General features: G+C 42.2%; 1 protein-coding gene across 11 annotated transcripts in view; it reads left to right on the forward strand.

Moving 5' to 3' along the window:
• Window positions 1-13,871, forward strand: part of LDB2 (LIM domain binding 2) — a 337,216-nt gene that overhangs the window by 266,097 nt on the left and 57,248 nt on the right. For all 11 annotated transcript variants that reach the window (XM_037045475.1, XM_037045457.1, XM_037045442.1 and 8 more), the window contains exons 3-5: window positions 1,824-1,996; window positions 9,701-9,823; window positions 12,517-12,600. In XM_037045475.1, coding sequence (XP_036901370.1) covers window positions 1,824-1,996; window positions 9,701-9,823; window positions 12,517-12,600 — 380 coding nt within the window. The remainder of the gene's footprint in view (window positions 1-1,823; window positions 1,997-9,700; window positions 9,824-12,516; window positions 12,601-13,871) is intronic.

Below are 13,871 nucleotides of genomic sequence, written 5' to 3' on the forward strand. Positions count from 1 at the left end.
ACACTACTGCAAAGGAATTAAATTGTGCAGGACTCAGGAGGGATGAACTGTAATGTGCCCAGTGCTGTGGTGTTTATTTGCAGTAACCTTTTTTACTGTGACGATTTCTTAGATACAGTCGTGAAATATTTTCACCCTACATCTACTTCGCATGGTTTTTATTTATTCTCCACAGAACAGATCCCAAAATGTCAAATTGTTACGGCTCTTTTGTGGAAAAGCTAGAATATTTGAAATGCATTAAATTAATGTTATCTGTTTAGAAAGGTAGAATAAGATTTTTCACATTAACAAAGTTTTCTTAATAATATAAGCATACATTTTAGGGTATGATGGACTCAAATGACTCTCATTTAAATTTTATATTCAGTGAATGAACATGTGCCATTAGGATGAGGCGGGATTTAGGAAATTTATGTTTAAGGATTATTTAGGATGGAATTGCCAAAGATACTGGAATCTTTAGAACATTCTTGTTGATTGATTTTAACTGCAGTAAATATGAAGTAATAACAACTGTGTAAATTATTCACAGACTAGTCATCCATGTCAGGATTCTTTAGAGATTATTTCAGAAAACTGTTGGGCACAGTATTCTTCTTTATAGCTGTTTTTTCCTAATCCATGTACAAAAGAGATGTAGGTCCATATGGAGTAGATTAAAGCTGATTCTTTTTAAATGAAGTTAAATATTTTAAAACATTCAAGTGAAGATTTCATGATCTTTCCTACTAAAGCTCTCTTTGGCAATTTATTTATTTTAAATATTATTTTTGTCTTTCAGAAGGCCCTACATAGTGAATGTAAGAGATTTATTAAAAACCTTGGATCTCTTGAGAGTGCTTTAGTACTTCGCCTCAAAACCTGCACACAGGCAAAATTCCTGATATTATGAGTTGGGATTTTCAGTGTAAGAGGATTTAAAAATCTCTGCTAAAAGCAAGGGCTGGTTAGCTATTTCCAAGCATCGTCATATCAGAGACCTAGCTACTTATCAATCCCTCAAACTGAAATGGGGCAGGACAGGACACATGACGTAAAGGAGGCCAATTCGGACCAAATTCTCTTCAAATGGGCCTTTTGTTCTGGAAAGATACCCTATCCAACTGCAGAAGCAGCTAGGATGGAGAAGCAGTATTCCCAGAGGTATAGCTCTGTTTGTATAGGCAGCTATGGCTCACGTGGTAAGGACGTCCATTCATTAAAGTAGTTCGAGACATGGTGTTAGAAAGACTGAGTGTTTGGGTATTTGCAGATTTGGAGTTAGAAAGCCCAATTTCCTATTCATAAGTTATGTGACTTTGAAACATTGCTAATAACCTTTTGGGTTTTTTCATAATAACCTTTTCGGGTCTCAGACCCCTATGCTCTAGGGCTCATTCTGATGATCTAACGAGAGAAGGCTAAATAGTTCCCACTTTGCAGAGGACCACACCATAAAAATGTACATTATCGTGACTAATAGGACTAAAGCGTGACTGAGTAATTGGCCTGATAACAATCTATTTAAAAATCCAAGTGGGTTGGATGTGTTTTATTTTTTTCAAAATATGTTCACTTAGAGAACATATAGGAGATCCAAAATAGTCAGTGTGTTTGTCTTCATTCTTTAAAAAAAAAAAACATACTAACCCTCAAAAGAGATGACTGTACAAATTTGTTAACTACAAGAAGGGTCATGGCTGTTGATAAAGAGAAATTTGCCTCCTGGTACCATCTCTTAAGATGACTTGTATCTAGTCGCAGGTCTGGGGATGGTGTGAGATGCGTGGGACCAGGCGGATGTTTTCATTAATTTCTGTTTGTCTGTGTTTCTCCCCCAGCTATCGGCAGGACCCTCATCCCCCGCTACTTCAGCACTGTGTTTGAAGGAGGGGTGACTGACCTGTACTACATTCTCAAACACTCGAAAGAGTCTTACCACAACTCATCCATCACGGTGGACTGCGACCAGTGTGCCATGGTCACCCAGCACGGGAAGCCCATGTTTACCAAGGTAGGGGGTCGTCTGCAACGTGGCTTGTTCTCCTCTGGGTGTATTTAAGCAGGATAATTAAAGCTTCCCTCTGCAATTCTGAGCTGATGTCTCTCATCTTGGACACTCAGCACTGTGAGGGAGTCTTTGTTGGGTGACATGGCTAGACTCATAGCAAACACTGGTCTCGGTTGTATGCGTGTGACATGGAGCATTTTCAAGCATGACAGAGCCTCAAAATTAAGAGGAGGACAAGTTTGGCTGCCTATTAAACTCAGGTTGCTAAAGGGGAATGTTGGTTTTTAGACAAAGGATCTTCCACAGCTGAAAGAAGGTTCTCCTGATGAGGATCGTCTGATTCAGAGGTAGGCTCCTGTTTAGCCAAAGACCATCTGGAGTCACAATTGTCATCATAGTGCCATTAGTTACTAAGATTAAACCCATTTAAAAGCTAAATTCAATGTGAACCAACAGGACAGGGGGAAAATCCAACTAACCACAATTTAACCAAATGTCATCTTTAAGGAACAAAAATATAAAAGAAATTCAGGAATTTGGAGTTTAAAGGTGGTTTCCCCAAATTCTAAGTTCTGTAACTGGTCAGGCAGCAAGCTGGTTGTGAGAGAGAGACTGAGAGACATGGGGGAGGGGAAGATGAGGAATAGATCAATCTTTGAGGCAGAATTCAAGGCCTTTTGAAAGAACCAAAATAAAAAAGAGAAAAACTCCAGCTTCCATACATTGAACACCTATGATCCTTCCCATACATAGATGACTGACGAATGGAGTATTCCCTCTGGGCAAAGACCTTTCTGGAACACAACTGACAATCCCTTTATGTCTTCTCCCCAGGAGGAAACTAGTAAGAACAAATATTTAACCACAAAATCTGGCAAACAGAAGCTTATTTTAATGAAGACCAGTTCATTGCATTTTGACTAAGACTCAATGTGAAATTAATTTGTAATACAAGATCTGTCCAGAAGGTAACTAGCCATGCAATATGAAAAATAAAGATGTTTACTGAAGAAGATACAAAATACAAAAGACATTGTACACGGGACTGTGAGGCCTCAGTCCCCTTCAAAGTAGGCACCGTGGGGCCTCACACAGTTCTCCCAGTCACCATCAGCTACCCCATTGTATTTTCCTGAATCTCAAGGATGGTCTGAAATCTCTTCCCTTTCAAAGGTGACTTTAGTGTCAGGAAAAGCCAGAAGTCACAGGGGGTCAAATCTGGGCTGGAGCGAGGCTGGGTCATCTGGGTGATTTGATGTTCCACCAAGGATGCTGCACGAGATGTGCTGCATGAATGCCAAATCTGGTGCAGACCATTGCTCTGCTTGCTCGGGCATTTTGAATGCAAGACCACACCGTGCGCATGCTCACACGATGGTGTCTCCCACTGGTCACTGACTAGTACAGTGAAGTTGTTATTGTTCACACGTGCACATTCCAGCCCACTTGCCTTGGCTGCCAGGTGACATCGATGTCACACAAACTGTTCTTGTTATGTTAACAGTGGCGGGACTTTTTCCGGACAGACCTCCTATTAACAACAGCAGCTATCTCTTGTAGTTGAAAACACAAATGACAATCCTCTCTATATAGCTGAGAGAAGTTGAATTATCAGGGTTAGTCGCAAAAGCCCAAATTGTAAAATTGAAGACATGTTTTTTAACTTATGTACAATATGCCCAAGGAATAAAAATGAAGCATTTACTACTGAAAGTACTCTTTGGTCTTTCTTGTCGGTGCAGTTTAATCTCTTTGCTGGCCACGACGGTGTAAAAAAAAAAAAAAGCAAAGGTAAAGATTAGAAAACACAAAAGCACATCACCAAATGCCACTGATAGTATGGCATCTCGACTTTGTCAATAGACATTTTCCATGTGGGGCAGGGGTTGGATTTTCTCTTTCTTCGTCTTTGACAGCTGAGCAGAGAAGAAGGCTGCCATTCAGAGACAAGGAAGTTCCCACAGTGTGCAGAAGCTGGGGCTGGGAGGAGAGCTCTGTGATGTGCAAAGGCACGATCACTGAGATGCCGATTGAACTTGCCTGTGTCTCATTTCATTTTGGAGACATAGAACATTTACATAATGTTGTGGATCAGATGGATGCAAAGAGGGATGTCTAGTGTTATAAAGCCAGAGGCTGCAGAAAGAGCCTTTCTCTATTGCTTCATTATTTTTATCATTATATTCTTTTGTCAAGGCCTAGTGTTACTTTTAGGTAATTCAAGGAACACACACAAATTCCTTAAGCTTTAAGGGGGAAAAATCTATGATAATTACATAAAACTTTTGCCCTACTGAAGGAACTTCTTATAAAACCTGTGGCCATTGATAGAAAAATGTATCTTGTGGTAGCCTTTTTTCATATATTTCCTCAATTTCTTTCTTCCTCAGGCCAAAATTTTTGTATTAATGACAATAGTCACTTGCTTTGAAGATACAGTGTTGTCTGTTCAGGACTGGCTTTAAATCATAAAGAATATCATTCTCATGGTGGACTGATAAAGTGCTTTTTTAAGAAAAATTTCAATGAAGACACTAGGGCTTTTGCTGGTGCATTCGTCCTTATTTGGGCACGTCCCCCTCCCAGATGGCAGAGGAGCTGCCCAGGCACCCGAGGCACGCACCGGAAGACCTGTGCATTCTCCTGCACTCAGTTCTCTGGGTCTCAAGCTCTAGGCCCTTAGATCACCCATGTGGCTCCTCCACGGCAACTCTCCAAGTCTTGAAACGACCATGTCCACACTGTGATGAAAAATATTTTTCTCTGGGAAATCTAGCTTAGCTATGTGGACTTAGTCCAGATGCTAATTATGCACATTTATTTTTAGAAAATGTGAAAGGGTTCTTTTTTTTCCTCTTGTGACTATTATACAACCCAAAGAATCTTTCCGATTTTTCTTTTGTTCTTATATTAATTAAAAATAGCTCATCTTCGAGTAAGAAAATAATCAGGCTATTGAGTGTAAAACAGTGGGTTTAATGAACTTTCGGTGTCACAAGGAAAAATAGTTTGGAAGTCGATGCTTTATTTTTAAGGGGAACCGGCTATTAGTACATGGCATTACTTACCATGCTACGTGGGGCCCAGTATCACGTTGTTCTAATTTAGACTATCAATAAACTCTAATTCCCCAAAGAGCATTTGAGCCTGTGGTTCTGAGTTGCTTTTATGAAAATTTGGTCAACTGGTGAATCAAAAATCAGCCTCAGTCCTAATCAACAGTAATACTTAATATTCCTCGGGAGTACACTACACATTTTGCAATTTCCTGATCCTGGGAACATTATAGATTATGGATAAATATGTAATTAGAGTTTAAAAACATACATTAGGAAGTCATTCTTTTCTGTATTCAATTTCAAATCAGGTTGACGAGAAGGCTGAAGAGCCAGAGGAGCAATCACAGGTCTTAGAGTCAGAGACCCTCGAATTATATTTGAGGGTGTGAACCCTGCCAGATGCTGAGATGAGCCCCCTCTCCAGTGCACGTTGGGTGACATTCAGGTTTTACAAACTAGAGCAGTAATCACAGCCATGAACAGATGCCCTCATCACTTCGGTACCCGCAGGTGTGTTTTCTTCTGGTCTCAGTGATTTACTAAGCAATGATCCACCACTGCATCCAGGCATCGTGGAGGCGCACCCACCAGTCTCCTGTCTGAGTACTCACCCTGTCTTTGACGGTCAGCCCATCGTTCCAGCCTTACCCACACCTACCAGGTTGTCCTCCAGGCTGTAGGCATCTGTGACCTTATCTTGACTAACCAAGTTACTATAACATCAGTGACCTCACTACTCTAATATATGCATATATGAGTCTGTGTGCATTTACTCATACAGTATCTCTAAGTAAAATATGATGAGCTTTATGCAACTCTTAAATCTAAAAGCACTATGTAGTGTTTCCCCATTGATGAATCCAGGGAGGTCTGGGGAGAGTGGAGCTCTTGAAGAGGCACAGAAGCTCCTCACCCCGTTCCAATACTCTTGCCCTGTACATCTCCTCCATCTGGCTGTTCCTGAGTTGTATCCTTTTATAATAAGCTAGTACTGTAGTAACTAATAATAATAATAAATAATAATAATTATAATTATATTATTATATAACATTATTCTATGCATACTATTACAGGCACAAAGACCAAACCAATTAAATAAACACACCCAAAAAGCACATTTTATTTCATAAAAGCTCTATGGGAATAGTATTATATATGTAACTATATTGTCCATATTGCTTCACAATCAGTCAGAGAAAGAAAAGGGTTAAAAAGCTACCAGATAGTTTGAGAAATGTTCTTTTTTAGTTCTCTTGTCCCTGGCCTAGTCTCAGGCTAGCACGTGACAGTCGGAATGCCTGCCAGCCTCTTTCTTGTTGATCCTCCCGAGACCATCTGTGCTGGGGGCATTGATTAGAGTGTGTCTGCTGGGATTACATCTTTTCTGTTGCCATGCCAACTAATCAGCTGATTTTGGTTACCACAGAAACAAAATGTCAGAGCACATAGTAAGGTAACATGAATTCAGCACAACAGAAAATGTTTTCTTAATTGGGGACCCTTCTGATTTTGGGTTCCAAGTGAAAGGCAGCTTTTTCAAAAAAAGGGGGGTAACTTTAGATAAAAGCCACATTAATTGTATTGATTAAGAGGAATGCAGAGAATTTTTTTGAAGAGTGAAAATTCATTCCCCTGTATAAGGAATGCCCATTTTCTACCATTTCCAAACAAGAAATATCATATATATATATATATATATATATATATATATATATATATATATGGAGAGAGAGAGAATATTTCATTTGTTTATTATTGCAAATAAAAAAAATCACACAGACTTCTATTCCCTTTAACTTCCAAAATGGAGGCAGGGGTGGAAAAAAGTCTTCCTGAGGCTCGGAAGGAGGCTGCAGGTATAAATTACTTAGGGAAGACCAGCAGTGACCAATTCTCCATCCTTTCATTTAGAACATCCAACACAGCCGACTCGGATTCGATTCTAAGGACTGTGCTCTTGCACACAATCTGCCCTGGACAAAGGTGACTCCTTGGTTTTAGCTAAGAAAGGAGGAGCCCAAGGGTAGCTACAAATTTCTCTTTTGTAGCCCCCATGACAGTTTGACTGCCCGAAGTGTCCTCAACCAGTGGGCTGTCTCGTAGAAAACAAAGGACCCAATGTCACTCAACTTTTCAGATGCTGCAACCCAGTAATTCATCGGAAGGATTAGGACATTCTAGTCCAGTAGGAGTAAACCAGGGCCTCCATCTGCCCTGGGCTGGTGGTTCACAAACACAAAACAAATAGATTAGATTGTTTGAAAACATGATATTTAACTGGGTAACACTCATTTAAACAGGCAATAATCCTCTCTCTTAAAAGAAACCAACACAGGAATATAACATCCAAATATTCCTATCCTTGTTGTCCAGGCATTTCCCTGTCATTTGCTGGCTGTGGTCACCTCCCTTTTGTGAAAGTCTTCACTGCAGGTGGCTTCTGTCATGCTAACAGCCCAGGGGAAATTGTGTGGCTTAATCTCCATGGAACTCTTTGGAAATCTTGGTAGATTAATTCCAATTCTGAGATGCTCCAGAGGAGTAGTTTGGGGACACTAGAACCTTCCCCATGTCGGTGTGCTCAACGTCATGGCTAAGGTCAGAAATAGGGCTCTGAAGACCACTCAGTTGGGGAGTTTGGGGGCAAGGTGCCCACATGCCTGAAATTATCTACAGATTCTGCTCATTGGAATTGAGTTAGAGGTCTTCACCCAGATTATCAATAATTATCTTCCAGGGCTTCTGAGACCTTTGATAAAGTGAAAATGGCAGGCGCTGACAGCATCTTTCTTGAGCAGTACCCTGTGCCCACACGTTACTAATTCTCCTGCACTGGTGTTTGTAGTTTGCTTAAAGAAAATGCTTCCTTAAATTAGACTCGACCAAAAGCACCTCGCCCAGTGCCTAGGACATAAATGGAACTCAATATGGTGGGGTTTTTTGTATTAAATTCCCAGAGAGAAAGTATTAATATTTCATAAAAGGAGGCTATAAATGGCCAATTATCTTCAGAGACTATAGTTTTCAGAAATGATCATATCCCTATTGAGTTAATCATTATGGTTTTTTCTTTCAAGTAGTATAGTGCAATGATTTCCAAAGTTACGTTTTGGGTTTTTTTGTTTGTTTGTTTGTTTGTTTCTTTTTTACCATAGGAAATATTCCTTTGAAAAATTTTGGTCAGAAGCCCAAGGTAGTAAAACAAATAAAACTGGAGCTGACCTGCTTGCATCGAAGATGGGAAGGGATCTCAGAGTCCAGGTGGAGGCCAAGCCCCCCCAGCAGAGACCCCCCCCAGGTGCCTTTCCCAAACTCCCAGATCTCAGATAGCTCTGCCCACCTGGGGTTCTGTGTTTTCCAGTTGCATTTCTTTGATCTCCAGAGAGCTTATTTGTTGACAACCTGTTACACAGTGGGTGCAATGCTAGAAAATCTACATACAAAATTTCCTTTTATGTACTTTTCCAACAGCCCTGCCTGAGGATATTTTTATTCTCATTTTATAAATGTGGACACTGAAACTTAGGGAAGTTGATGGTCCCAAAGTTTATTCATGAATGAAAAGCAGAGTCAGGATTCGAACCCAGTCATTTCTGACACCAAAGCCCCCACCCACTATTTTTGTACTGACTGCATCTCTAAGGCCAGCATGGAGTGAGTAATGAGTCGTGATGATTTAAACTGGACCAGTGTGTGACCACCTCCACCGGCCTTAGAGTTGAAATAGACTTATTAGACTCAGTGGTGTGAGACTGCCTAGTATTTTCTCACATTTAAAGTCATTAACAGTGAAAATAAAGGTAAATAAAATAGGAACTCCATGCTAAATGTGATCTGAAGAAGACTAAAGAAGCTCCCCTATCAAAAAATAAATGAATAAAAATAAAAAGCTCCCCTATCACTAATCCGTCTACCAAGGAAGGGAGCCTCAGAAGTCCCTTTTTATTAATAATTTTTCTTAGAAAGATAAATTTGCCACCACCCCTAAAGGCTGGCCCTTTATGCCATCAGAATTTGTCATTGCCAATCTGATGTGATTTAAGTAATGTATTCTAAATAGGTTCAAATTTCCGCTTGTCAGTAACTGATACCCACTGCCTTGGGTTAAGCATTGCCCTCTGGAATTTTTCCTCAGAAATGAGAACCTCTGGTTGGGTGATCTTACAGTATGTCACACTTCAGCGTGAATAATTAGATACGCTCTCCCAAAGTGGGAGCAACTAAAATTAGGACGAGGGGGCAGGCTCCTATCGTCTAAGATTCGTGAAACTGAAAAAAAGAAGTTGGTAGGAGGATGCCGTTTTGTGGAGTCCAAAGTCTGTGCCGTGCATTTTGGACACAATCTTGCTGAAGAATGGAGTTTGTGAGCGTATTTACAAGTGAAGAAACGAACACTCACAGTTCCAGTCATAACTAACACGGTTACAACTAGATACTAAGCAGCTGCACTGTCCTTTGAACCCACCGATTCTTGGGCTTGTACCTTTCTCCGTATGCCATGGGTAAGCCACTTGTGTCCCATTTTGTCAAGGTCCAGAGCCACCCAAGGAGAGTCGGAGAGACCACATTGAGTAGGTGGCGTGTGGTTTAAAGAAATCGGGCATTCCCAATGTGCACGACAAATGAGTGTGTTGTTTGTCACTCCTAGGTGTGTACAGAAGGCAGACTGATCTTGGAGTTCACCTTTGATGACCTCATGAGAATAAAGACATGGCACTTTACCATTAGACAATACCGAGAGCTGGTCCCAAGAAGCATCCTAGCCATGCATGTAAGTAGTCTCCTTTCTCTCTCACTTGCTTTCCTGTTACCCCTCATTTTATTCAAGGAGGAAAAGTACAGTTCCTCTGTGAGAGAACTCCAGTAGTCTTCACACTTTACCTCATTAATGCCAAATGTTGAGTTTTCCCCTAAGTCATTTTTATCCACCAGCCCCTTTTCTCCTCCTTTGTTTTCAGTGTGGTGAGTTCAGAGCCTTTTCTGTTTTGTTTTGTTACTTTATTATTTTAAACTCTGAGTTGAGGTTACCACAATAAACTGTGCTTTTCTTTAATTCCATTCAGTCATTACCCAGTACTGCTCTGCCTGGGCTAATAAACTGGTCATATACAACTGGGAAAAGCAATAAGACGCGAAGCAGGAAAAATAGGTTCCAGTTTTGATTGGAACCACCTGAGGGGACATGGGGCCCACAGACCTCAGATCTGTGTCAAACGGTGTTGACCTGTTCTAACCACTGTTGGAATGAGCTAGAATATTTGGGGTTCTCGTGGCTTCCGTTGGACGTAAGTCACTTCAGATTTATTGAACACCAACTAAGTGCAAGAGGGCATTTGCTGCCCATCTGTAGATACGCTGTAGAGGGAAGACTTGATGGGAGCTATCAGGGCAATCTCTGAAGAAGTCAAAAGGCACCGACTCAAATAAGCCCCTTCCCTCTCATATGAGATATAGCACTTTCTGGGGAAAAACTTGGGAGGAAAGTCAGAATGAATGAGCCTGACGTTTAAGACCCAATAGGATCAAAAGAGAATAAGGTAACAGTAGTTGGCATTTGATGGGTATTTTCTGTGCCGGGCCTTGTCCTGAACATTTTATGCATATTGTAATGGATCCCCAAAGTAACTTAGAGGAGTGAGTTATCACTCCTTATTCCTGTTTTAGAAGGAGGAAAGGTGAGGCTCAGAGTAGTTTAATCAGTGGCCCAGTGTTTTCAATCTGAACGTGTCAAAACCAAGGTTTCAACTCAGCTGGTTCTGACTCCAAAACCTAGACTGTGAGGCCACGTGGCCCCTAACTATCCAACTCCAGGCCACCTCTCTAGGCTTTTGTCCTCAGCCCTCCCCTCCCGGCTGATTAGCCCAATCTCTGCCCTGGCCCTCCCTTCTGTGGCCACTCCCACACCCTCCCTCTCCCGTGCCATTGCTCCGCCTCTGCATGACCCAGGTCTTTCTCAATTTTCAAAGCCCAGTTCATGTCCTCCACTCTCCTTGAAGCCTCCTGGAGTAGCCAGTCTTATTATTCTCAAGATAGACTGAGGGCAGTGGGTGTAAGCCTGGGCCCTGAAAAAAGATCACGTAAGTTTGTATCCTTGCTCCTGGGCGACCTTGGTCAAGTGACATTGACATCTCTGTGCCTTCAGGCCTTGATCTATAAAATCAGTGTAGTGCTAGAGCCTGCCTTAGAGGATTGGTTTGAGGACTAAGAGTTAATGAATCTGAAGCCCATAGAACAGCGCCTGGCACGTGGGAAGTCCTCTGCAAGTAGGGTGATTGGTTTGTAGCAGCAGCAACCACATCCTTCCACGTATCTATTATTCTCCTATCGTCTGACTATGACGTAAGCCCCTTGAGGCCGAGCACGACTTCCTGGTGCATCTCTGCTTAGAGCCAGGCCTTCCTGGCACAAGGGAGGTTCAATAAACACTGGTCGCCTGTCCAGAGAAGAGCCCCTTTCCCCAAAGTGATCTGAAAAGTGATCCATGCTGCTGTCTTCTACATTTTTTCCTATACGTACACATTCACAGAGCCGATTGGTTGCATCACCGTGAGGAAATTCTTCAGAAAAGCGTAAATTCAGAAAAACGTTAGTAGAACCTAGACAGTCTCGTGAATGCAGACACGGAGTAAAGGGATATTTATTTAAGTCTCCCTCTGTTCAGTACCAGTTCTCTCATTCCAATTAAGAAAGAAAGGAGACAGAAAGAGCATCAACCAAGAGATTCATCTTAAAATAATATCCAGAAAGAATTCTCATTTTTTTTAGCCAAACAGAACATTTGAGGTGGCCGGTAGAATGTCATTACATCCCCCTTTTGAATGTGGCTGATATTTTGGAAAATGTAGTGATTAACCCTATGGTCCTGTGGAATGAAAATTGTTGAGGATATCTATTTTTAGCCTCAGTTTAATGGGGAGGAAAGTTAGAATTCTTAAATATAAATATAAATATGTATATGTATATTTATTTTATGCATAAATGTTGCATGTATGTGCACCAGGGCTGTTGCAAAGTTTTCGAGCATGGTCTCAACTGCATGCTGTTAAAGCAACACTATCTCCATAGGAAACAAGGCTCCCTCTGAGGCAGGGCGCTCCCAGGTGAGGAGGCCACGCCCCCTCTGGTAGGTCCCAGAGATGCAGAGGTGTCCTGGCAGGTCTGATCCACCCTCCTCTGAAGCCACAGGCCTCTTACAGAGCAACTGAAGTTGTTTCTCCCGAGATCTAAAAACGTCCAAATCCATTTGGTTCTCCTTGGCCATAGGTCTGCACGGGTGTCCCACAGTGTCCTTAAGCACTATAAGTAAGTGTCTTGAAATGCAAATTAGATTGTCTCCAGCACCTTGGCCCTCCCAGAGAAATCTACAGGGTCGAGATTGCACTTCCCCGTCACTGTAGCGTAGTCTGAGACCTTCTCGTGACCCTCTTACAGGGATAAATATACGTGTGTTTTTTTCCTGTTTAGGCACAAGATCCTCAGGTCCTGGATCAGCTGTCCAAAAACATCACCAGGATGGGGCTAACGAATTTTACTCTCAACTACCTCAGGGTAAGAGCAGTGTGACGATTGTATCTCCCCGTGGGTCTGAGGAGTCCTTTAGAGGTTTATGTGTTTCTTCAACCGAGGAGTTAGTATAGCCCAATGTATGTTATCTTATAACGTGTGTGTGTGTGTGTGTGTGTGTGGTCAACGTTGGAAGGAAGTTCATTAACAAGCATCAAACTTAGACTCTGTCTGGGTTGAACCTCCTTTGTACATGTGTATCACTCTTGGAATTAGTTATTCAAAGGCTGGTGATGTTTGTCCTAAAATGCCTTGGTGCGGGGTCCTTTTTGGTTGTCTCAAGTTTGTAATGTGGAGGTCGCGACCCCTGTGTCTCTCCCCAGCAACTGGTCCCGCCCTGAGGAGACTCTCGGTGCCCTCCCGAGACAGCCCCTAGAGGAAGTCCGACCAGTGCTGTAGCACAGACGTGGGTTTCCAAGGCTTCCCTGGCACCGTCTAACAGATCGTCTGGCAGAGATCTAGAGTCAGCATTCATTCAAAAGAATGAAGTGTCAGGCGAATGTTCTCTGCCTACGTGACACTGGTAGCCTCTGGATCTGGTCTAACGGGGCAACATACGTCACACCTGTTTTTAGTGTGATTGCACGTGTTGGGGGTGAGGGGTGTGGTTCCTCCCTAAGGCCAGCATTGTGCTCCAGAATCGCCCATGAGGAGACAGCCACGGTCCACACTGCTTTGCCCCTGAGTGCTGACTTCCTTCATTGTACTGGGTGGTGTTCAGTCCTCTGGGGACCACCACTCCCCCTCCATCCCGAAGTTTGTACTCTTCTTTCTCCCTCCTCAAGTGCCCTGCAGGTTAGCGAATTCAGTTTTGTGTTCAGGATTATGTTTGCGTATGTTGAAATTCTGAGCTGCTTTGGCCAGACTTTCTCTTCTTTACATTAAGAGTGATTTAGACAAATGTTTTGAAGTCCTCCACTCACTGCCATGGGCCAGGTGCTAGGAGGTGCTGAAGACTCAAAGTCATGGCACCGGCCATCAAGATACTCACTCCTGCCCTGGCTGGTGTAGCTCAGTGGATTGAGCATGGACCTGTGAAGCAAAGGGTCACCAGTTCGATTCCCAGTCAGGGCACATGTCTGGGTTGCAGGCCAAGTCTCCAATAAAGGACACATGAGAGGCAACCACACATTGAAGTTTCTCTCCCACTCTTTCTCCTTCCCTTCCCCTCTCTCCAAAAATAAATAAATAAATAAATAGTTTTAAAAAAAGAAACTCACTCCTGTGAGAGTCAGACCCATAAACAGGGGACAGTA

The sequence above is a fragment of the Sturnira hondurensis genome, unplaced genomic scaffold (assembly GCF_014824575.4).
Source record: "Sturnira hondurensis isolate 20B ecotype Veracruz unplaced genomic scaffold, ASM1482457v3 Scaffold0000780, whole genome shotgun sequence".
In the NCBI taxonomy this organism is placed as follows: Eukaryota; Metazoa; Chordata; class Mammalia; order Chiroptera; family Phyllostomidae; genus Sturnira; species Sturnira hondurensis.